Source organism: Leopardus geoffroyi, chromosome C1 (assembly GCF_018350155.1).
Source record: "Leopardus geoffroyi isolate Oge1 chromosome C1, O.geoffroyi_Oge1_pat1.0, whole genome shotgun sequence".
Lineage (NCBI taxonomy): Eukaryota > Metazoa > Chordata > Mammalia > Carnivora > Felidae > Leopardus > Leopardus geoffroyi.
In genome coordinates, this window is record NC_059328.1 from 164,386,312 (window position 1) to 164,411,695 (window position 25,384).

Below are 25,384 nucleotides of genomic sequence, written 5' to 3' on the forward strand. Positions count from 1 at the left end.
ATCACATTCAACAAGAATGAGTACATGTCTATATTTTTAAATTCCAAATGAAACAAATAGAGTCTGAATGAGATTAAAAACCAGTACATTACAATAAACAAATTTTAAAATAATGAAAAAACAAGACAGTTGTTAAAAAGCATAGACTGCCAGAAATAAGTCAGAGAAAGACAAATACCATATGATTTCACTCACATATGGAATTTAAAAAACAAACAGATGAAGATAGGGGTGAAAAAAAGAGAGAGGCAAGCAATAACACAGACCCTTATCTATAGAGAACATACTGAGGGTTGCTGGAGGGGAGGAGGGCAGGGGAATGGGTTAAATGGGTGATAAATATTAAGGAGGGCACTTGTGATGAGCACTAGGTATTATATATAAGTGATGAATCACTAAATCCTATACCTGAAACCAATATTACACTGTATGTTAACTAAGTGGAATTTAAATAAAAACTTGAAACTAAAAAAAAAAAAAAAAAAAAAAAAAAACAGACACCGGGATCAAGCTGTGTGGATTTAAGTTTCAGCTCTACCCTGTTTATTAGATGTGCATGCAACCTTTTCCAAGTTGATGACAACTTTCAGTTCAGCTTCCTCATAATAGGAATACTTAACCTCTTATGGTTGTTGTAAAGATTAAATAAGATAAGCAACACAAAGGGCTTAACCAAAGCACAAGTACTTAATAAGTACTTAATAAACAGTAACTATTAGTAGTATTCATCTAAACTTTCCAGAGATTACAATAAATCAAAAGCTAAGCAACCTACAACTTCTAAAGCCATAATTAAAATAAAATGTAGATATTAATGTACAAATTAAATGTTTTCCTAAAGTTATTTGTGAACTGACTTAAATGTGTAAATTCACAATTTATGCAAAAACTTAAATCTATAACTCTAGCATATTATCGATAATTCTTGAGATAAAAGTTCTAGAAATCAAATAATTCTCTTGATTTATCAGATTTTTAAATACTGATTCTTTACATGTAGAGGGTTTTGTCTTCATTTCGGTATTAAGCTGGAATAGGAAGAATACCATATTATAGTTAGGAGACCTGGATTTTCACCCTAGTGATACCACCAGTTCCTTATGTAGATAAAAAGTCTTTTATCTACTCTGGGTTTCAAATTTCTTTAAAGAGTGTTGGCAAAACTACAAAGATGATCCTCATATTTTCCCTAGCACTGGTCAAAGGTTTTCTGAACACTATGTCCAGTTCTAAGCCTCATAAGAAAAAGTGTCAAGAAAAAGCTTTTGAATGATTCACATATGTAAATGTGGAGATTTTTAAATTGGGGGTGAATAAGGCTCTTTATAAGTGATTTCTAAATGTAGTTCTGTGAGACATAAGGGATATATCTTCAGGAGAATTTCCATTGTTAAATGTATATAAATTCTGGTCTCTAGTGTTTAAATTTATATGATTCCTTTAAAAAAATCAAAATAATAGGGGCGCCTGGGTGGCGCAGTCGGTTGAGCGTCCGACTTCAGCCAGGTCACGATCTCGCGGTCCGTGAGTTCAAGCCCCGCATCGGGCTCTGGGCTGATGGCTCAGAGCCTGGAGCCTGCTTCTGATTCTGTGTCTCCCTCTCTCTCTGCCCCTCCCCCGTTCATGCTCTGTCTCTCTCTGTCCTAAAAATAAATAAACGTTGGGAAAAAAAAAAAAATCAAAATAATAAAGACCATGGATCTGACATCTCTTTTACTTTCAAAATTTTCTGAACTCTATATTCACTGTACCATCTTCTACATATCCTACTCATGCTAAGCTACTTTAAACTCAGCCTCTGCCCTATTTCTCCACTTAGATTGTTTTCTCAATAGGTGGATGCCTTTTAACAACAAAATTACTCCATAACTTCTTCCTTCCCATAGAGGCAAAGCTTTTGGGAGGGAAGAAAAACTTCCCCAACATTTTACTTCTCAACCCAACACAATCTGTTTTTTGTCTTTCTTAGCTACAATATCACTTACCACTTACCACTGAAGACACCATTGCTTTGGTTACCAACAAACCTACACCATTACTGTTAACAGCTACTCTTTAAGGAATCCCTATTATCTACTAGGAACTACACTAGGTGATTAATGTGAGTTTACTAATGTCATCTAATATTTAAACCAACTCTTTGAGATAATTCTTATCCTTAGTTTTCAAAAGAAGAAACTAAAGCTCAAAAGCTAAGCAACTTGCAAATGCTCACAGTAAAATAAGAGATGGAGGCAGGATACAAATCCCAGTGTTTATTACAACAATGCCCTCAACTCTGTTATAACTTATCAGATTCAATGGCCTCACTTGTCTTCTACTCACCTGACCCTTTGCAGACTATGACAGCAGATGCATCCCTAACTACACTTCAACTTTCTAGATGCCAGTTTAGTTCTGCTTTTAACTTTAATCATTCCTTCTTTTTCCTGGGCTCCTCCTTTTGCCATCTACCCTTAAATGTTAATATTCCCTGGAGTTCTGCCATAGGCCTTCTTACTCTGTTTTCTCTCCCTGGGCAATTTCACTCAATCCCATGGTTTGAATAACTATCATCTATACGTTCCAATCATTCCTAATCTGTACTTATAACCTTAACCTTCTTCCTGAGCTTCATATGAAATAATCAATTACCTATAAACCATACCACTTAGATGTCACTTGACTCAACAAATCCAAAAGCAAATCCATTATCTTCTACACAAACGTACTACTCCAAGTCTTATGCTTATCTTGCTTAAAACATCTAACCAGTTGCCAAAAACCTAGGTGATATCTGGACCCCTCTTCCCACTCCCCACTTTCCAAATCTAATTGTCATAAAATCTTGTCAATCTAATCTTAAATCTTAATTATCTCTTAAATCTCTTCTTTTTCAACTCCTTTGCCACAACTTTATATCCTGTAGGCCTTTATCTCTTACCTATAATAGATTATATCCTAATCCATCTCCATGTCTTCAACCTTGTTCTCTCCAAATCCATTCTCCATGTTACAAAAAAAAAAAAAAAAAAAAGGGTTCTTTCTAAAATGCAAAGCCTCCAGTGGCTTTCCATGTCACATATACAATAAAGTCCCAAACTCCAGAATGTTGCATACAAAATGCTTCATGATCATCCTTCCCTCACATAAACACTACCTCCCTTTTTTGGGCATACAGCACTATTTGCAGTCTCTTAAGGTACCCCATTGTTTCCCTCTTCTTATCTTTGCATGTGAAGTAGACCTGAACAGTCCTATCCCAGTGTGTTCTCAAGGCACATTGTTACTAAAATTTATAATGCATTGTGATTTGTACCTACCACCTTCATTGTGGTCCTTAATACGTTAAGATTATTTACATGAGCGCACCCTTCTGAACCAAGAGCTCCTAGACAGGAACTGCATCTTAGTAGCCCCAGGATTTGATAAGTAATTAGCACAGAGTGTGAGCTTAATAAACATCTGTGAAATAAATTTACTTTCCACTTGAATTTCAAGATTAAATTTCCAACTGCCTGTTATCCAACTTAGATGGTATAGTAGGCAGAAAAATGGCCTCCCACACATACGCACATTCTCATCCTCAGAACCTATAAATGTTATGTCACATGAAAGAGGAATTAAGATTGCAGATAGAATTAAGACTGTTAATCAGCTGAATTTGTGTTCCCTGCTTCATTGAGAATTTCAGCCTAACTTCAGGAGACCATACAAAAAAAGCCAACTTCAAGCAGAAAATATGCTAATCACATATGCCACTTGCCAGCCTTTAGTTTACTATTTGTGTTGTTCTGCTTTTTAAATTAATAATAAATTTTCTTATATTATTTTATAAACAAATAATCCAACTTAAAAACAGGCAGAGAACATGACTAGATGTTTTTCCTAAGAAGACACAAAGATGGCCAACAGACACATGAAAAGAAACTCAACATCACTAATCATCAGGGATATGAATATCAATGCCACTGTGAGATATCACCACATACTAGTCAGAATGGCTAGTACCAAAAAGACAAGAAATAACAGGTGTTGGCAAGGATGTGGAAGAAAGGGAACCTTTCTACAATATTGGTAGGAATGTAAATTGATGCAATCACTACGAAAAACAGTATGGAGCTTCCTTAAAAATTAAAAATTTAAAAGTAGAAATACCATACAACTTCCACTTCTGAGTATTTACCAGAGAAAAACAAAAACACTAATTTGAAAAGTTAAATACACCCTTATGTTCAATGTGCCATTATTTACAATAGCCAAGATATGGAAGCAACCTAAGTGTCCATCAACAGATGAATGGATCAAGATGTGCCATTTACACACACACACACACACACACACACACACACACACACACACACACACACATCTATACATATAATGGAATATTATTCAGCCATAAAAAGGGGTGAGAACTTGTCATTAGCAACAACATGGATGGACCTACAGGGTATAAAGCTAAGTGAAATAAGTCAGACAGAAAAAAGACAAGAACCATGTAATTTCACTTATAATGTGAAATCTAAAAAAAATAAACAGGGATGCCTGGGTGGCTCAGTCAGTTGAGAATCCAACTCTTGATTTTGGCTCAGGAGAGCCTGCTTAAGATTCTCTCTCTCTCTCCCTCCCTCCCTCCCTCAGTCTCCCACTTGCACTAAAATAAAATAAAATAAATAAATAAAATGAACAAACAAAATAAAAAATAGACTCATAAATACAGACAACAAACTGGTGGTTGCCAGAGAGGAGGGGAGGATGGAGGGATGGGCAAAATAGGTGAAGATGCTTAAGGGATACAAATTTACAATTATAAAACAAGTAAGCCACTGGGATGAAAAGTACACCATAGGGAATACAGTCCACAATATTGCAAGAACTTTGTATGGTGACAGACGGTAGCTACACTTAGCTTGGAAAGCTAACGTACACAATTGTCAAATCACTATGTTGTACACTTTAATATAATGTTGTATGTCAATTGTACTTCAGTTGAAAGGAGGATGTTTGGCGACACCTGGGAGGCTCAGTCAGTTGGGCATCCAACTCTTGATTTTGGCTCAGGTCATGATCTCATGGTTCATGTGTTCGAGCCCTGCTTGGGGCTCTGTGCTGACAGTGTAGAGCCTGCTTGGGATTCTCTCTCCCTCTCTCTCTGCCCCTCTCCCACTCATGGTCATGCTCGCTCTCTCTCCCCCAAAATATATAAACATTAAAAAAAAATGTTTTGCTTTATAATTCTTTATCTTAACATTTACTTTTTTCATCACCTTGATGGTTTATTTCTACTTAGTCTCCTACCTCTTTCAACTTTAAACAACCTGCACCTGGCAGCTCACCAACATCCCATTTGGTAAATTATTATTTTACAACATTTAAACACAATTTGTTAATTCTAAGAAAAAGTTTTCTTTTATTTCCTTCAACTCAGCATGTTTATTAAGCAACCACTCTGAGTAAAGCACCACTGAATGGAATGCAGAGTTGCACACAGAGGTGGCAAGCAAAGATCACACAAAAATCATGAAACAGCAGGTAAGCGCTATAAAAAAGGAACCAACAAAGTGCCATAGAGGGCCCAAGAATGGGGAGATTAAACTCGGTGATGGGATGAAGGAAGGGTTCACGGGAATGGGGCATTTAAGACGAACACTGAAAAAAGAATGGAGACATAAATGCCTTTGTTACCTGTATGAAGGCACACGTGGCAGTTTTAAAATACAAGCCCAGGATGCTTTGGTTTGCCTGCCATCAAATGGGGGATGGAGGACGTCTATGTCCCCTCCCTTGAATCTGTTCCTGTTTGACCAAGAGAATATAAATGCGCCAGTTTTCAGGACTACTTTCTGTCTCTTGGGCCGCTTGCTCTTAGAATCCAGCCACCATGTTGGAGCAAGCCCAAGTGACCCCATGAGAGAACTCCGTGCGGAGAGGAACTAACAGCCAGCACCAACTTGTCAGCCATGTGAGTAAGCCATCCTGGTAGTAGATCTTCCAGACCCAATCAGGTAGATCCAAAAGATGTGAGGCAGAGATGCTCAGTCTCTGTCAAACCTTGCCAACACTGAAAATTCATGAGCAAAACAAATGAATGTTGTTGTAAGCCACTAAGTTTTGGGGTGGTTTGTTATTCAATAGATAGCTGTGTGGGGCGCCTGGGTGGTTCAGTCGGTTAAGTGTCAGACTCTTGATTTTGGCTCAGGTCATGATCTCACGGTTCGTGAGACCCAGCCCTCTATCGGGCTCTGTGCTGACAGCATGCAGCCTGCTTACGATTCTCTCTCTCCCTCTCTCTCTGAACCTCCCCCACTCTCTCTCTCTCTCTTAAAATAAATAAATGAACATTAAAAAAAATAGATAACTGCAACAGTATAGATATGACACTTAAGAACATCCCAAAAAGTAAATTTACTATTTTACAAGTGTTTTCCAGATTTTTTAATCAAACATACACCTCAAAAAACAGTAAAATATGAAGTATCGTTCCCTTTGCTATCAAGATCAAAAACAGTGATTTCTACTTTAATCTTCCACATATGCCACGTAACACAAGTGAGTAAATTCTAAAAACCTACTTAAGAAGTTATAATCCATTTGCTAGAGCCATTAAATTTTTCTGCAATACTTATTGATTTCAAATTTAGCTGTGGCAGAATACAATTGACTTTTCTTTTGTTAATGTCATTAGTAGAGATGCAGGGTTATGTACAAAGGTAAAAAAGAATGTATAGGTGACTTCCTTTTGAAACAAATATAAGAAAGTCTGTTAAGAATTTATGGTCATAACTTAATCTTAGAACTTTGCCATTAAAGGTAACTGCACCATTTTCAAGTTCAAGCATCCCACTCTGAAAGCACAGTTACCCTTCCAGCTTAATTTCTCAATTATTCTTTCAACTCCAAGGGGATCTATAATCCATTAGTTATTATTAAAGGGGTCAGCCAACTTTTAAAGGGTTACATAGTAAATATCTTAGGCTTTGTGGACCACATACAGCTCCAGTTGGATATTCTTATTCTTCTTTCTTATTTTTTAGAACACTTTAAAAATGTAAAACCAATTCTAAGGTCAAGAGCCATACAAAAGAGATCTTGTAGTTTAGACCCCTGTATCACTACTACCAATACCTTTGATGTCCATCACCCGCCTCTCATGTCTTTACTTCCCTCATGATCATCTTAGATTCTACAATATATTGTCATAATCAGTCCCTTGCAAAGAATTTCACCACCCTGCCCCTTTATCACTTTATTTAATCCATTAGTCAAAACCCCAACCCTGGTTAAAACCAACTCTCTTCCTACTCCATGCCTCTACCCATACAGCTAAACAACAGGAAAACATGCACAACCATGCTTTAAATTCGTGACTGTTAACTTTAAGTGGACTTTAGTGTCCCCTGGCATTCCTACATTTTCCTAATCCATTTACTCTCTTAGTCTCCTAGAGACCTATTTTATATATTCTCTTCAGGGCCTCAAAAATGTCTCCCCCATTCTCACTCTCATTAAGAAAACAGATACAATCAGAAGACAATTCTCACTACCTACTTGTATCTGCCCATGTTCTCTGTCTTCCCTTATTATTGATGAACTATGCACGCTCGTATCGAAAGCCAACTCCTGCACTTGTACACTAAATCCCATTCCTTCTTGCCTCCTTACGGACTCTCTACCAATTGTCCCCACTCTCTCCATCATCAATTATTCCATGTCTTACAGGCCATTCCCAATAGCACACAAATTTCTTACCAACCCCAAATATCTAGATTTCTTTATCCTATAGAATCTATTCAGAAAATTATACTTGCAAATATCATTTTTCATTAATTCCAAACTTTACTACTTTTTAATCTACTAAGAACAAAGTCTTCCCATCTCTCAGTCTATGATTTCTACAGAACTAGAATGAATGCTAAGATTCTAAGTACCGTTATCATTCTATTAAATGTAAATATGTATATATACATATATATCTACCTTTTATGTTAATTTATTTCTTCATATCAAATGATTACCCTGATTTTCTAATATTAAGCACCCACTGGTAAAAATTCCTTATAAAAAAGGGTCAAGACTAATACTGTCAAGGTCATGAAAAACAAGTCTGAGAAACGAGCACAGCCAAAAAAGCCTAAGAAGACAAGTCAACTAAATGCAATGTGGTATATCCTGGATGAGATCCTGAAACATAAAAAGAACATTAAAAATAAATAAATAATTAATTAATTAATAAACTAAGGAAATCTGAATAAGCTATGTGGACTTTTAATAGTGAATCAATATTGGCTCATTACCTTTAACAAATGTACTATGCTAATGTAAGATGTTAACAGGGAAAACTTGGTACAAAGGTATATGGGAATTCTTTGTACTAGCTTGGTAATTTTTCTGTAAATCTAAAAATATTCTAAAACATTAACTTTATTAAAAAGAAGGTGAAGGTCAGGTTAGTATTGTTTCCAGTAAATATTGCATTCCTTTTAATGCTAAACCTAAGAAAACCAAAGAATACTATTCTCAAATTTTATAATCAATCTCGGTATAATATATATTATTAATACTAAGTAATAAGAAATAAAAGAAATATATCCACTACACGTGAATCACAGTTCTGGTTCAGCAATCATGCAAGAGAGTTAGATTCAAATAAGAACAGCACAATTCAATTTGATTTGGGAGCAAATCTATTCAAGCACCATTTATGCACATATATATTCACATATATTTTTGCACATATATATATATGCACATATATGTTTTTCCCCTACCTATTTCAGTTCAGAAACAGGTAAAAGAAAGGAAAGGAAGGAAAAAGAGGGAGAGAAGGAGGAGAAGGAAGGAAAGAACAAACGAACGAACAATGGTAAAAGCAAAGACATAAATATTTGACTAAATCACAGGAACAGAGAACTTAAACATAAATAAAATGTAAGACTAAGTCACCTACACAATAATAGAAACCTAAAAGAGATTTGAAAGGATTAAACAACAAAACTCAATTATAATTCTCAAAAAGTAGAATGAAGTTGAGATATAGTTTAGAATTTTTTTCAATAAGGAAAAAACTCCAAACAGCAATTAATTACTGCAGATGAAGAACTAGTAATACTACAATAGGACCCTCCAGAAGAAATACTTTTAAGAGGAAAAAAAAAAAAGCTTATACGCTTCTTAAGGTTGAAAACCGTATTATATTCATCTCTGTACTCCTCATGGTATTTGCACATAAGAATTATTTAACATGTTCTTTTAAATAAACAATTCATTTATGGGGCACCTGGGTGGCTCAGTCGGTTCAGCAACCGACTTCAGCTCAGGTCATGATCTTGCAGTTTGTGAGTTCGAACCCCGCGTCGGCCTCTGTGCTGACAGCTCAGAGCCTCGAGCGTGCTTTGGATTCTGTGTCTCCCTTTCTCTGCCCCTTCCCCGCTCATGATCTGTCTCTCTCTGTCTCTCAAAAATGAATAAGCGTTTGGGGCACCTGGGTGGCTCAGTTGGTTAAGTGTCCAACTTTGGCCCACGTCATGATCTCACAATGTGCGAGTTCAAGCCCCGTGTCAGGCTCTGTGACGGCTTGGAGCCTGGAGCCTGCTTCGGATTCTGTGTCTCCCTCTCTTCTCTTTGCACCTCCCCAGCTCATGCTCGCACTATGTCTCTGTCAAAAATAAATAAACTTAAAAAAAATTTTTTTTAATGAATAAATGTTAAAAAATTTTTTTTAAATAAACAAACAAACAATTCATTTATCTTATAACTAGTGGTTAATTCTCCCTAAAAGGCTAAAAGGATATCCAAAAGCAGTACCACAGGAATCCACACCAGAGACCAGCAATGGTTTTTCTATGACTACAATATGACATCAAAAGGAAAAAATGTATTTGAGTTTCAAAGGCTTCTAAGGAAAAATAAATTTAAATTCTTCAAGGAAATTATGTTGCCTAAATATTATTAAATACTTAAGAATGTCAGTAAAGGGTTCATACCTCTTTTTTTTAATGAGAGAAAAGAGCAGATTTTTTTTAAGTAACAGCATCAGCTTTCTGCAAAATATCACATTTTAAAAATTTCCTAAGGTTGTTTAAGAAGTAGTTTTGAAACGTTAGTACCAGTTATACAAAATACTGTAAAAATTATAGAAACCTGGCCTATAGACCGAACACTCTTTTTAAAATTACTAGAAAGGGGGTACCTGGGTTGCTCAGTCAGTTAAGCGTCTGACTTCAGCTCAGGTCATGACCTCATGGTTTGTGAGTTCGAGCCCCACACTGGGCTCTGTGCTGACAGCTCAGAGCCTGGAGCCTGTTTCGGATTCTGTGTCTCTCTCTCTCTCTCTGGCCCTCCCCTGCTTGGACTCTGTCTCTCTCTCAAAAATAAATAAAAACATTTTAAGAAACATTTAAAATTACTAAAAACAAGTGTAAGTTGTAGAAAAATTTAAACGTATTATGAAGGCAGGAGTTTCAGTGCAAGTATCTAGGACTAATTTATTTTAATCATATGTAAACTTATTATATTCATCAAAATATCAGGCTTCTATTTCTATAAACCAAAATCCTACTTATAGAAAATGGGAAAAGGTGGGATTCTTCCCATATAGCCCTGCCAATCAGAAAACCTAAAACTGGGGCACCTGGGTGGCTCAGTCAGTTAAGCCTCTGACTTTGGCTCAGGTCGTGATCTCACATTTCATGAGTTCAAGCCCCATGGCAGACTCCGGAGCATGTGTTGCTCTGTCAGCATGTGTTGCTCCATCAGCATGTGTCAGCATGTGTTGACAGCGGAGGCGGAGCCTGGAGCCCACTTCCAGTTCTGTGTCTCCTTCTCTCTGGGCCTCCCCTGCTCATTCTCTCTCTCTCAAAAATAAACATTTAAAAAAAAAACTAAAAAAAAAAAAAAAAAAAGAAAGAAAAAGAAAACCTAAAAGTATTAGGGCTTATTTAGTACCAATGGTCTCTGTGGACATTTATAAAAGAATTGACTTCTGAAAGTTCTAAATGTCATCCTTAACTTTATAAACCAGGCTACAATTCTGATGATTTATAAGAATAAAAGTTAAATTTTAAAAAATGGTTTTTTTAATGTTTATTTATTTTTGAGAGAGAGAGAGACAGAGCACGAGCAGGGGAGGAGCAGAGAGGAGACACAGAATCCAAAGCAGGTTCCAGACTCCAGGCTCTGAGCTGTCAGCACAGAGCCCGACGCGGGGTTCAAACCCACGAACCGTGATACCATGACCTGAGCCGAAGTCGGACACTTAATCAACTGAACCACTCAGGCACCCCAAAAGTTAAATTTTTAAAAATGATATATTCTGTATTGTAACAAAAGCCTTACAAACTATGATATTCTAGAAAAAAGAACAAAGAGGAAAGCCTATACAAACTCAAAAATATCTTTTCACATGCCAATCTTAGAATTACTTTATGTAGCCACTTAAAATAGTAACTTTTTAAATTTTATGTAATATTTAATACAATAGTAGTGATGGTTTCGCTAATAATCTGACAACACAACTTTTGAAAGAGTTTATGTTTTACATAGCAGTAATTCTATTTTCTTAATTATTAGAAATTCAAACTTTCTAAATTATTTTATTATCTTTCTAAATAAAAGTTTTTAGAAGAAACTTCAAGCTTGACAAAAATGTTCATTAAATTTCTCAAAAATAAATCATAAAAATGTAAGAATTTTCGTAAGGCATTCTAAGAGATTCTTTTTTTATATATATATTTATTTGAGACAGAGAGAGTGAGAGAGAGTGCACGCACAGGGGACAGGCAGAGAAGGAGAGAGAAACAGAATCCCAAGCAAGCTCCCTACTGTCAGCACAGAGCCCAACATAGGGATCGATCTCACAAACCTTGAGATCACGACGAGAGCCAAAATCAAGAGTCCAATGTCTAACTGACTGAGCCACCCAGGCGTCCCTAAGAGATTCTTATAAGAAAGGGGGAAAAAACTTAACAAAATATTGATGGAATTATTTAAATTTCAAAAGCTTAAAATCAATTATATATTTAATCTCAAAAGATAACATCTTTACTTATTTATCAACATATTCCTGTAAAATAAAAAGGAAGTAAACTTATTGCCATCCACTCCAAGTCATAACCCACACTACCAAGTATAAATCAACATAAAAGCATTCTACACAAGTTTTTTACACACCTCTATCACACTTTTGAACTCACTTGGATAAATATGGATCTTTCCAACAGCAGCAGCAGTTTCTACAAAGTTATTTACCTTGTCCAGGTCTTGCAGTTACAGCTGCTCCAGCAGATGGCGGCTCAAACTCCTGTCAATTACAGTTATGTTATTACAGTGACCTATTACAATGCGCTATTTATAATAAAATAGCAGTGATATAACAGCCTTACCTTTGCTTTCTTTGAGTCTGGGTCAAACCTTTCAAGAATTAATTTAGCCGTTTTATAAGTTTCTTTTTCCATGACTTCTTCAAGCTACAAACAAAAATTTCCATAAATTGTCACACTTTAAAACATATACACTACTTATTTTTAAATGTCCTATTCTAAAACTGTTCAAGTACAATGCTTAAAATAAACAGCACATAATATATCCAAATAGCATGAAAGACTTCCTACATTCAAATAATTAAAATCCAGATTTTAAAATGGCTTCTAACCTCTAATATGTTACTTGTATTTAACAGCTTTACTGGAAGGAAATACCAAATACTGCTAATTGTTTACATATAATGAGGAGAATAATTACATGCACCAACTTCAATAATGGAATGTGCAAAAATCTATCAGCCATCATTATTGGAAGTTATTAGACATGACAAGCAAATGACAGGCAATTCCTCAGATTTATTTCCTCATAGCACTTAATGCTATTAATTTAAAGAAGGTCGTTAGCCAAGAGCTTTACAAAATAAAATCTCTGTGCCAATTAACTGCTGTCAGCATCGATTTTAGATTATTTATTAGCAGAAGCAATTAGCTTGCTGCAAATGCAGTGAAACTCACTAACTGGGAGAACAGCCATGGAATTTGCTCAAATGACTTTAAAAGCTGAAGCTCCTCCTTTTTTACTTAGATCCAAACAACTTGAGAGGGAAAAAAACATAGTAAGAATTTAAATAAAAACTTTACTGAGTTCTATACTCACACTAGGGACTGTAATTAAAACAGTTCATTATTATAGCATTTTATTTACAATACATTCAAGTCACTCTATGGCTTAATACAGGGTTTAATTTAAAAAGCAATAAGTAGTAAAGTATCATTTTAGCAGTTATGGCCCAATATCAAGAAAGTTTAATTTTAGTACAAGACAGTCATATTATGACAAATAGCTAATGTGTAGTAGAAAATGCTTTTGCAAAAACTGGAATAGGACGTTTTCTTTTCCTTTTCAGTGACCACTATGGCCACTTAGATTTCAGTAAATGTCATATTTATTTCAAAGGTCATTTATTTTAGAATTTAACACAAGAGCACATTTACCAAGTTTAAAAAAATGCTGCCAACAGTTGTTAATGGATTCCTCATTAAAAACTCAATTCAACATTTAAGAAGCGAAATGCTTACATGAATGATTTATTAACCTTGGATCAGTGAAACTAAAAATTTTCCAAATTATTTCAAAATTATGATAAATTCTCAAAACAAGCAAGTTTAATTTTCTGATGTAAAGGAAAGGTTTGCACTATCACCTGAGAGTTGAGGAAAAATTAGGAATTGAGATAGAAAGATATTATACGCCCCCAAATCAACATAATCTACATGGAATCCACATGGAATATCAATGAACTAAGTCCCTGATCTCTACAAATTAATTTTTGATGTCTTAGACTAATAATGTTGTGGCAATAGAACTTTACGTGATGATGAAAACGGTTTACATCTTCACAATACAGTAACCACTAAGCCATATGTGACAAATGGGCACTTAAAACGTTGCTTGTGCAAATGAGGAATGGAATTGTAGTTTTATCACATTTTAAACAATGTACATTTAAAAGATACATGTAGCTCTGGCTACCGATCTGGATAGCACAGTTCTAAACTAAGATGATTTCTAGACTTAAAAAATAAGATTAGATACAACCATGATCTTTGAAACAACACACAAAACTCAAAACCAAAATGACACTTCATCAAATGATTGCAATTCCTGCTGATCATTCAGCCAGTATTCATGTTTATGTCCATGTTCATGTAAAGTACCTTCAATAAAATCATTTTTTAAAGCACTAAAAGACATAAATCCATTCTCTTTTGCACTTTTAACAAAAATTTTTCACATATTTTTTTTAACGTTTATTTATTTTTGAAGGAGAGACAGTCAGAGTGGGGGGGGGGGCAGACAGAGAGAGAGGGAGACACAGAACCTAAAGCAGGCTCCAGGCTCTGAGCTGTCAGCACAGGGCCCAACGCGGGGCTTGAACCCACAAACCGCAAGATCATGACCTGAGCCGAAGTCGGAAGCTCAACCGACTAAGCCACCCAGGAGCCTCTCTCACATAATATCTTAATTAACACATGTATCCATACAACATTTTAAGTGAATTCAACTTATTTTAAACACAGACATTCTGATCAGTGAAAAAAACATAAGCTTGAAACTCTGAAGTCTGAAAAAAATCAGGGTTAAAGCACATATCCATTCTTACCCAGAAAGACTTTGAGCAAGTCTTCTGGCCTCAGTTTCTCTTTTTGTAAAGCAGATACATTAATACCTTCTTCATACTACTATTAGGCACTTTAGGGGCACCTGGGTGGCTCAGTCAGTTAAGCGTCTGACTCTTGGTTTTGGCTCAGGTCATGATCTCACGGTTCATGGGGTCAAGCCCTATGTTGGGCTTGGGATTCTCTCTCTCTCTCTCTCTCTCTCTCTCTCTCTCTCTCTCTCTGCCCTTTACCCATTCTCTCACTCTAGCTCTCTCTCTCTCAAAAATATTTTTAAAGATAATTACAATAATGTAGGAGAAAGTCTACAACAGTACTCAATTACAATAACACATAATCTTTAGTGATATCCCAATAAATCAGAATGGGTCTGAAAACAGTGTTTTCAAATACCCAACATATTAATCCCAAAATGCAGGAATGAAACATTAGATTCTCAGAATTCCAGTCAGCTAAGCGTCTGACTCTTGGTTTTGGCTCAGATCATGATCTCACGGTTCATGGGGTCAAGCCTTATGTTGGGCTTGGGATTCTCTCTCTCTCTCTCTCTCTCTCTCTCTCTCTCTCTCTCCCCCCCCCCTCCCCCGTTCTCTCACTCTAGCTCTCTCTCTCAAAAATATTTTTAAAGATAATTACAATAATGTAGGAGAAAGTCTACAACAGTACTCAATTACAATAACACATAATCTTTAGTGATATCCCAATAAATCAGAATGGGTCTGAAAACAGTGTTTTCAAATACCCAACATATTAATCCCAAGATGCAAGAATGAAAAATCAGATTCTCAGAATTCCCTAAAATATAAATTACCCTATATTATTCATAATATTTTTTATATTTTAAGTAATATTAAATTATATAATTGCTTTTCTGTGATACATTATACCAAAGGTTTCAGACCTTTTATTTAAAAAATAATAATTTATTATGAATCAATGATATTATTATATATTTCAATAACATGCAAAAATTACTTCTACTTGATATACACATTTCATCATAGACAACACTAAAAAGAAAACATTACCACAAATGTCAGAAAAATTTTTAATTTTAAAAGGTAATCCTACAAATACTTAAATTTTAAAATATCCTTCATGAAAGAATGAAATCTGGCCATTTGTAGCAACGTGGATGGAACTGGAGAGTATTACGCTAAGTGAAATAAGTCACGCAGAGCAAGACAGATACCATATGTTTTCACTCATATGTGGATCCTGAGAAACTTAACAGAAGACCATGGCGGGGGGGGGGGGGGGGGGCAGTTACAGAAAGTGAAGGAGGCAAACCATAAGAAACTCTGAAATACTGAGAACAAACTGAGGGTGGATGGGGGGTGGGGGAGAGAGGAAAGTGGGTGATGGGCATTGAGAAGGGCACCTGTTGGGATGAGCATTGGGTGTTGTATGGAAACCAATTTGACAATAAATCATATAAATAAATAAATAGGTGAAAAAATAAAATAATAAATATCATTCATGAAATAAAATTTTAAAACACACAAAAAATCAATAGCTCTATCTAATATTTTTTATCTTTGCTTCATGGCAAATATTCTAGATGCAGCAAATTTCCTTTCATTTTACATTGACTTTGGTCAAATTATTAAGAGTGTACCCCAAAGTATCTTCAATTCAGAGCACTAGGGTACATGTTGCATTGTTTAAATTCATCTTTTTACAATGAAGAAAATACTGTCTGCTTACCCTGATTTTGGTTATTCTGCTGAAATCAATATTGTTTTTACTAGTTCAGATTTTAAATCATATTCTGATTTCATATAGGAGTATTCCACAACAACAGTCACATCTTTTCTCTCTGCATTTCTTAGTATTTACAAAGATCTATAGATCAATTTATATAATATATAGTGAATATTCAAACACTGAAGAATGGCAGCAAACATTATCTGGTAATATAAAAATATAACATTTGAAACTTCTAGTGAGGTCAACAGCCCTATACGGAACCACATGCCAAACGTGCCAATTTAAGGACTTATCTTGCTTCTAAAATTTATTTCATGGAATGTCATTCACAGGATTATATATACAATATATTACATGTATAAGCTTATTATTACCTATTTGCAAGAATAACCCAACATTAACAAGAGACAGGACCCATAAAACATGATATGGCCACAAAAGCAAGACTGATTAATTAGGTTATAGTACTTCTCTACTACATGCTCCTGTCCTGTTTCCAGAAATGTCCACATTAACCTATAGCTCAGCATGTCAGCATTTCTTACTCTTTCTTTCAACTGGCGTTAGTGGATTCCTTTGAACCAGTAACATTTGTAGTTAACTGTTAAGTTTTAATACTCAGGGAATTATAACACGCCCTCCCATGTCCCTAATTTCTCAACTGATTTTTCTCAGGATTTAGAAAAACATAAATTTCCTGAGAATTCCAGAAAGGAATTACCACATAGAAATACTGTTCTTGAAAAAGTACACCATTTTCATGAAGCCACTTAAATTTCAACACTTGTGTTTGATGGATCTTGATTCTGAACTGTTTTGATGGGATGCTCTTGGATGCAGAGGGATTATCTACTAAACAATAAATTTTAAAGCTATATATATTTTTTTTTTTTGAGTAGCAAAATGTACGTATCTAGACTTGGGAGTTTTTTAGATAATTAAAGATTAATTCCTAGCTTTATTTTAATAAGTAAATACTTACATTAAATTCTTAGATTTAAAACTGTCAAGATACTAATTTTCCTAAATAATTTAACTTTTTAATCAATTCATAATTCATGTTCATTGTCACAAATTACACTTATACAAACTTATAAATTATATTACAAATCTATTCAGAATAAAGAGATGTATCCCTAAGGAAACCACCTTTAATAAAATGTCAAGTAGTAAGTACAGTTTATATTCATTTTGTTATTAAAAGAGGAGAGACAGGAGTTGGATAATTTTACACTGATAAAAGTTACTTTTCTACAGGCATTTCAATAATAAAAGTATTTTTAAAGCTATAAATGTATAGTTTAAATTTAAACATCAATGAAGAAGATCAGTTTTTATTACAGTTAGCTTTTGTTCAAAAGTAGTATCCCTTCAGGGGCGCCTGGGTAACCCAGTTGGTTAAGCATCCTCTCGATTTCGATTTAGGTCATGATCTCACAGTTTGTGAAATCAAGCCCGATGTCAGGCTCCACGCTGATAGGGCAGAGCCTGCTTGGGATTCTCTCCCCCTCTCTCTCTGCCCCCTCCCTGTGCATGCATGCGCAGGCTTGCGCACACTCAATCTGTCTCTCAAAATAAATAAACGTTGAAAAAAAAGTAGTATCCTTCTTTTCCTCTCATTACCAGCACAATCATGAGCAAGCACTGTGCTCCTTACCAACTCACCCTTAACACCTATTGTTCTAAACAAAAGGTAATGCAACTCAAGCAAGTCAGCTCTGTTAAGGGCTTGAGTAATAAAGGCCAGGGACTAGTTCCCAGTAACAACAGTATTATAACAAACAACAGTCAAATCAATACAAATTGTGTTCCCTAATTAATGAGTTGGAGCAGCCAACTTATTTTTCTTTAATCATACTGCAAGAAACATGACATACTGAACTATTCTGCAATACTGACGCCTCTTGAACCATATAGACATTAAAAAATATATACAGATATATATAGGTTGAACCCTGAACTGAATTTCCCAACTGTCAGACCTAGGTAAAGTATATTTGTGTTGTGATTCTTTCAAGGGCTATTAAAGAAGAAACAAATAGCTTGGCTTGCCTTTTCACAGAGTTTTCCAAGTCTGCTGTTACTCCAAGATTACCCCAAGTTTCTGCTTTCTGGTCATATGATACCAATGACACTGGGTCGGCTCTTCATCACTTAAAATTTTTTTTTAATTTTCTATTTTTTTCTTTTTTCTTTTGTCTTCTTCCTTGTACTTTCTACTTTCATCAGAATTTCTCCATTTTGGTACAAGTGGGGTTTGGCTCTGGTCAACTCTATCAGCTCTTCTTTTTATCACATCAGCAAACCAAATCAATCATATCACAACTTGTATATTACTGAGAAACATCAGTATTTCCTCATTTTGAATTTCTGGCTGTTCCATAATGCGTGAAACGCAAGAAATACAAGATATACTGGCAATATTTCTATGTTTCAGGACCATTAAAAATGCCAATGCAATGTTGACAAATAACTCAAAGAACACTGAAGCAGCTCAAACAAGAAATCCTTTCAGAATTAAAGGTCCTTTATTTTTCAAGTACTTAAAACCCTCAAGACCAGTGTCTTTTATTACCAATTCACAGAAAAAAAAATTTTTAGGTAAGCTCTAAGCCCAACATGGGGTTTGAACTCATGACCCCAAAAGCAAAAGTCACATGATCTACCAACCAAGTCAGCCAGGCACCTTCACAGAATAATTTTTGACATTAATCTTAACCTTCATAATTTTTATTACTTTCATACATAATTGTTACTTATTACATGTTACTCTAAAATACATTGATCATTTGCATTTAATTAAATTTCATTAAATAAGTTTCTACATAACATGCTATTGCTATCAATTATCATTTTCATACTTCAAAAATAATTATACAAAAAAGTATATATAAATTCAAGTCAAACACCAAGTTCAATTCACTTATTAGAGACTATGATATATCAACGTCTAAATATCTAGGGTCCTTCATCTCTTATGCTTAGCCCCCTTTCCAAATGTCTGAAGGACACATCTAACTGGCCCCACAAGAGATACCCATGTGATCAGAGCTGCTGATAGAAAATGAAAAAACAATTCTTTCCTTCCCCCTTTCTTCAGCCAGAATACCTGAGAACTGTCCAAAAAACCTAGAACTGACCTTTTTTGGCTCTAATAATCAAACTGGACACCTACCTTTTTACCCTTCTGCCTCATTTAAGCCTCCAATATGATTCATTTACTTGCTTTTCAGCTTCCAACTGACATAGATTCTCAGAATCAAAAAGGTCCATGTAACTACTTTTTCCTGTCAATCATTATTAACTAGTAAAATTATACATAATTTAGCTTCAGCATTAAAATGCTATCTAAAAGCATACTTGTTACTTGGAGAGTCATTACTTATAACCGATAAACATTACTTATTCAATTCTTAATGTATTTGTTTTATATAAATTAATTTTAAATAACTTACTATTTTTTTCTTCTGGGATTTTAAATCATCCAATGCTTCATCTAGAAAACAAGATTTAAATCAAAGCTAAGTCGGATATTAAGATACTTAGATATCTTAAAATAGCATGCCAAATGATATATATTAAGCAACCACAAGAATACTTTCTCATTTTAGGATTTCTCACTGATGCGTACAGATAAAGATTATCTCAATTTTTACACATACATATTTCATATTTTTGCCTATATATTTACAATCAGAGAAAAATCAACTTTACATAGAATAAAACACCGTTCAAAACTTAAAAAGATTTAAACATTTTACCAAAGAGAATTTAAATAAATATTCTTGATTTTTAATTAAATTTATAATAAAATTATTATTTCTTCATCGAAGTTCTGGGGTAGCAAGCATCTGAATACCCAAATCAAAGTATATTATTTATGTAAAAATTCAAATACAAACTTATAAAAAGATTTTACTACAATTTCTCCAAAATATTTTAGTTTTTAATATGCTAGCAGACTTATTATTACTAAAGGGGAAAAAGAAGTCTGTTAACATCTTTAAAGAGAATAGTCATCTACAGTTAGTTAAGACCAAGCCAAGTATTTATCCCTTAATCCAGAAGTCAGCAAACCTTTTCTACAAAGGACTAGACAGTAAATATTTTAGGCATTACGGGCCAAAAGACAAAATTGAGTCAGCACGTTTAAGGCATAAGAAAAAACAAACATCCACAAATCCTTATTGATAAAATTCAAATACAATAATAATTGAGTTTAATTTTTCGGTAACATAGGTCTAACAATGAAAAAAACTGAATTATTTTCTTTTGGGTGGGGAGATAACATTTCACTTAATTGAGGTTCAAAATTAGTGTTCCCTAAACGAAACAGATGAACATATGAGTGGGGGAGAAAAGGTAGAGAGGGAAACAAACCATAAGAGACTCAAAGAGAACAAACTGACGGTTGATGGAAAGAGGAGAGTGGGGGATGAGCTAGATGGGTGATGGGTATTATGAGGGCACTTGTTGTAATAGCCAAATTATGAAAATAGCCTAAATGTCCATCAACTGATAAATGAATAAAGAAGATGTGATTTATACGTACAATGGAATACTACTTGGCAATGAGAAAGAATGAAACCCTGCCATTTGCAGCAACATGGATGGAACTGGAAGGTATTATGTTAAGTGAAGTAAGTCAGTCAGAGAAAGACAGATACCATGTTTTCACTCATGTGAATCTTGAGAAACTTAACAGAAGACCATGGGGGAAAGGAAGGGGGAAAAAAATAGTTACAAACAGGCAAACCATAAGAGACTCTTAAATACAGAGAACAAACTGAGGGATGATGGGGGCTGGGGGAGAAGGGAGAGGGGAAAATGGGTGATGGGCACTGAGGAGGGCACTTGTTGGGATGAGCACTGGGTGTTGTATGTAAGCGGTGAATCACGGGAATCTAACCCCAAAACCAAGAGCACACTGTATACACTGTATATTAGCCAACTTGACAATAAATTCTATTGGGGAAAAAAAAAAAAGGAGGGTACTTGTGATGAGCACTGGGTGTTGTATGTGAGTAATGAATCACTGAATTCTATTCCAGAAACCAATATTGCACTTGTGTTTAGTAACTAGAATTTAAACAAAAATTGAAAAGAAAAAAAGAAGTCAGTGTTCCCTATCAAAACTGACTGCAAATGTTAATATGTTAAAGTTGATTTGTGATGAAATTTTACATACTTGATTTTTCAAAATGTTTTTTCAAACAGATAGGTACTGCTAAATATTGAAATCAAACCACAAGCTCATGATTTAATTGAGCATATTCACTGTTTGGAAGGGATTTGTAGAATTCTTTAATTCTTCTATTGATATTTACCTTATCTTGTCATAACATTGGAAATGAATCACTTCCAATTGAAGATAAGTGGAAGCCCCTCAACTGCACAGTTAAATGGAAAGGAAATATGGAAATTTCCTTTCTACTTGAGTGGGGTATGGAAAACACTGCTGGAACTATAGTTCGAGATCAGATAACATATCTGCTGCAAATTTCTGTGGGAATGGAGATTTTGCTTCTTGTTTTAACTTGTCACAGCCTTTTTTTTTTTTTAATTACTTTTTGTCATTACAATGATACCTGTTTTACATCAGTATAGGTTTTGCATATAAGGACTGTTTTGTCTTGCAATCTTAGGTTTAATTCATTAAGAACCATTATCAACTCTGCAGCAAAAGCTAATTTTCCAAATTAGTCAGCATTCCATCACAGTGGTTGAAAATGGTTCTTCTCATGCAGAAATATTTCAGTGTAGGCCCTAAGCTCAAAATACCACCATAAAACTTTACCATTGCTGAGCCATCAAAGTGCTGTGGGGCTGGGCAGGTTAAGATATTCAGCTTCTATTTCTGATTAAAGTTCACATAACTGACAATATTTAAGTTCATGAGAATAAAGTTCCCCATTGACACTACTAATTTAATAACACATGATAGGTTCAACTATGCTCTGCAAAGTATCTGCTATTGCCTAACATGAAGAATAACCATAGAATTTAAACACCTTACAGTTTCACAAGTTTTGTAAATTAATCCAAATAACCCTTTTTTCTGCTTCACACATATTTTTTAGTATAGTTGACACACAATGTTACATTAGTTTCAGGTGTACAACTTAGTGATTTGACAAGTTTATATGTTAGGCTATTCACCACAAGTATAGCTATCATCTGTCCCATTATATCGCTATTACAGTATCATTGATTGTATGCTGTGCCTTTTAACACCATGACCTACTCATTCCATAACTAGAGGCCTATATTTCCCTCCCCTCTTCACCCATTTTTTCTCAATCCCCCACCCCCCTCTCCTCTGGCAACCATCAATTTGTTCTCTATATTTATAGGTCTGATTCTGCTTTTTGTTTATTCATATTTTTTAGATTCCATTTATGAGTGGAATCATGTTTTTTGTCCTTCTCAGTCTGACTTGTTTCACTTAGCACTTAGCATAATACCCTCTAAGTCCATCCATGTTGTCTCAAATGGCCTTTTTATGGCTATGTAATATTCCATTGTATATCTACACACACACACACACACACACACACACACCACATTTTGCTTATCCATTTGTCTATTGATGAACACTTAGGTTGCTTCTGTAGCTATTATAAATAATCTTGCAATAAACAGATAAACATAGGAGTACATATACTTTTTTAAGTTAGGGTCTTCATTTTCTCTGGGTAAATAATGAAATTATTGAAATAATAATAAATAATAATGAAATAAAGAAAGGAAGGAAGGAAGGAAGGGAAAGAAAGAAAGAAATAAAGAATAAATAATAATGAAATTATTAGATCATACGGTATTTCTGTTTTTAATTTTGTGAAGAACCTACATACTATTCTCCACAGTAGTTGTACCAATTTTCATTCCCACCAACAGTGCACAAGGGTTCCTTTTTCTCCACGTCCTTGCCAAAACTTGTTTCTTATCCTTTTGATACTAGTCATTCTGACTGGTGTGAAGTGATATCTCATTGTGGTTTTGATTTGTGTTTCCCTGACGTTGAGCACCTTTTCATTTGTCTGTGGGCCATCTGTAGGTCGTCTTTGGAAATATTTTACCACCAATATTATAATACATCTTGGCAGATTCCACTTCAGGTCCTACTGAATTGATAGTTTTTTAACTTTAAAAATATTCTGTCCTGAAGTTGTTTCACACAGACTTGTCACAGAAGTTAATTCAGTTACTTCAACCTCAGTACTGACTCCTCAAATAAACTACAACTGAGCAGAATCAGAGCCAACTGGAAGATCACTTGAAATCATTTGCCATGTTTTTAAATTAACTATCTTGCTTCCGATATTCTCAATTCTTCAAGCGATTGTTCTTGTCAAAAGGCTACTTACTAATTAAAAAAGTATACTTTCTCTGAACACATTTCTTCAGCTGCTGCAATCAAACACAATTTCATTAATTCACCATTGGTAAATAGCTTTCTCTGCTTCACTAATAAGCCACTCAGAAACTTATTTGGTTGAAGCTTCATTTTCACTTTTTATTTTTATGAAGAAATTCAGCTCAGTTGATATATTCCGTTTTAAATGTTCCAATTTTTCTGACCATTGCTTTTCTCTGAATTGGGAATATCATAATGAGTAATCAGTATGGTAATGTCAATGTATATTTGTATTCTTTTAGCACAGTTATAATGTCATTGAGTAATAAACACAATGCTTTGCAGTTTGATAACAAAATAATCCACAGTCCACTATGCCCTAAAAATGCAACAAAGTCCAATCTTCTCTTACTGTTTTTATATGATGAGTATGCATTGATAATTTAATAAAAAGAAAACTGTCACAATACATATGGCACTTGAAATGTCGAGTTATAACTGTGTCAGTGTGGTTTGTTGTACATCCTGTAACAGTCTGAAGTACTGAGTACCACATACACTCTGTCACAACTACTTAACTCTGAATGAAAGCAGCTACAGACAACATGGAAATGAATGGACAGCGTTTTGCTTTAATAAAAACAAATTTGGATTTCATATAAATGTAATATCACTACATATTATTCTTTTGAATTTTTCAATGATTTAAAACTGCTAAAATCATTCTTAGATCATGACCTGTACAGGTGGTAAGCAGGACTTGACCCACAGGCTATGGTTTGCCAACACTTATTCTATACTAGGTATATAACAAAGGAAATAAAACTAAAGAGGGGCGCCTGGGTGGCGCAGTCGGTTAAGCGTCCGACTTCAGCCAGGTCACGATCTCGCGGTCCGGGAGTTCGAGCCCCACGTCGGGCTCTGGGTGGATGGCTCAGAGCCTGGAGCCTGTTTCCGATTCTGTGTCTCCCTCTCTCTGCCCCTCCCCTGTTCATGCTCTGTCTCTCACTGTCCCAAAAATAAATAAACGTTGAAAAAAAAAAATTAAAAAAAAAAAAAAAAAAAAAGGAAATAAAACTAAAGAGAGTAAAAGGCAAAGACACAATCAATAGCTTCAGGCTTAAAAAAATAAATATTATAACTGACTTTATGCTAAAAAAATATGTGCAGGATTGCAAGACAATCTTTTATGAAGTCTATTTTAAATGTACATGTAATACCTATTCAAATGTACAGTAATTCTTTTTATTTATTTTTTTAATCTTTATTTATTTTTGAGAGACAGAGACAGAGCATGAGTGGGGGTGGGGCAGAGAGAGGGAGACACAGAATCCAAAGCAGGCTCCAGGCTCTGAGCTGTCAGCACAGAGCCCAACGTGGGGCTCAAACTCAGGAACTGTGAGATCATGACCTGAGCCAAAGTTGGCTGCTCAACTGACTGAGCCACCCAGGTGCCCACAGTAACTCTTTTTAAATAAAAGGATCCATGAAATAAATTTTTAAACCAACCGCTTTATATAATAACCATGTCCTGGTGTGCCTATTTGTAAGATAAAATATTCACATATTTAATTTCCTTAGAGAAGAGTTTCCAACCACTCTTTTAAAGTAAGTTTTCTTGGGGCACCTGGGTGGCGCAGTCGGTTAAGCGTCCGACTTCAGCCAGGTCACGATC

At 34.9% G+C, this 25,384-nt stretch overlaps 1 protein-coding gene across 4 annotated transcripts in view; it reads right to left on the reverse strand.

Annotated features, from left to right (window-relative positions):
- The window catches only part of LNPK (lunapark, ER junction formation factor), a 75,415-nt gene that overhangs the window by 25,725 nt on the left and 24,306 nt on the right, over positions 1-25,384 (reverse strand). For all 4 annotated transcript variants that reach the window (XM_045480278.1, XM_045480280.1, XM_045480277.1 and 1 more), the window contains 3 exons: positions 19,808-19,848; positions 12,363-12,446; positions 12,229-12,280 (listed from right to left, as the gene is read on the reverse strand). In XM_045480278.1, coding sequence (XP_045336234.1) covers positions 12,229-12,280; positions 12,363-12,446; positions 19,808-19,848 — 177 coding nt within the window. The remainder of the gene's footprint in view (positions 1-12,228; positions 12,281-12,362; positions 12,447-19,807; positions 19,849-25,384) is intronic.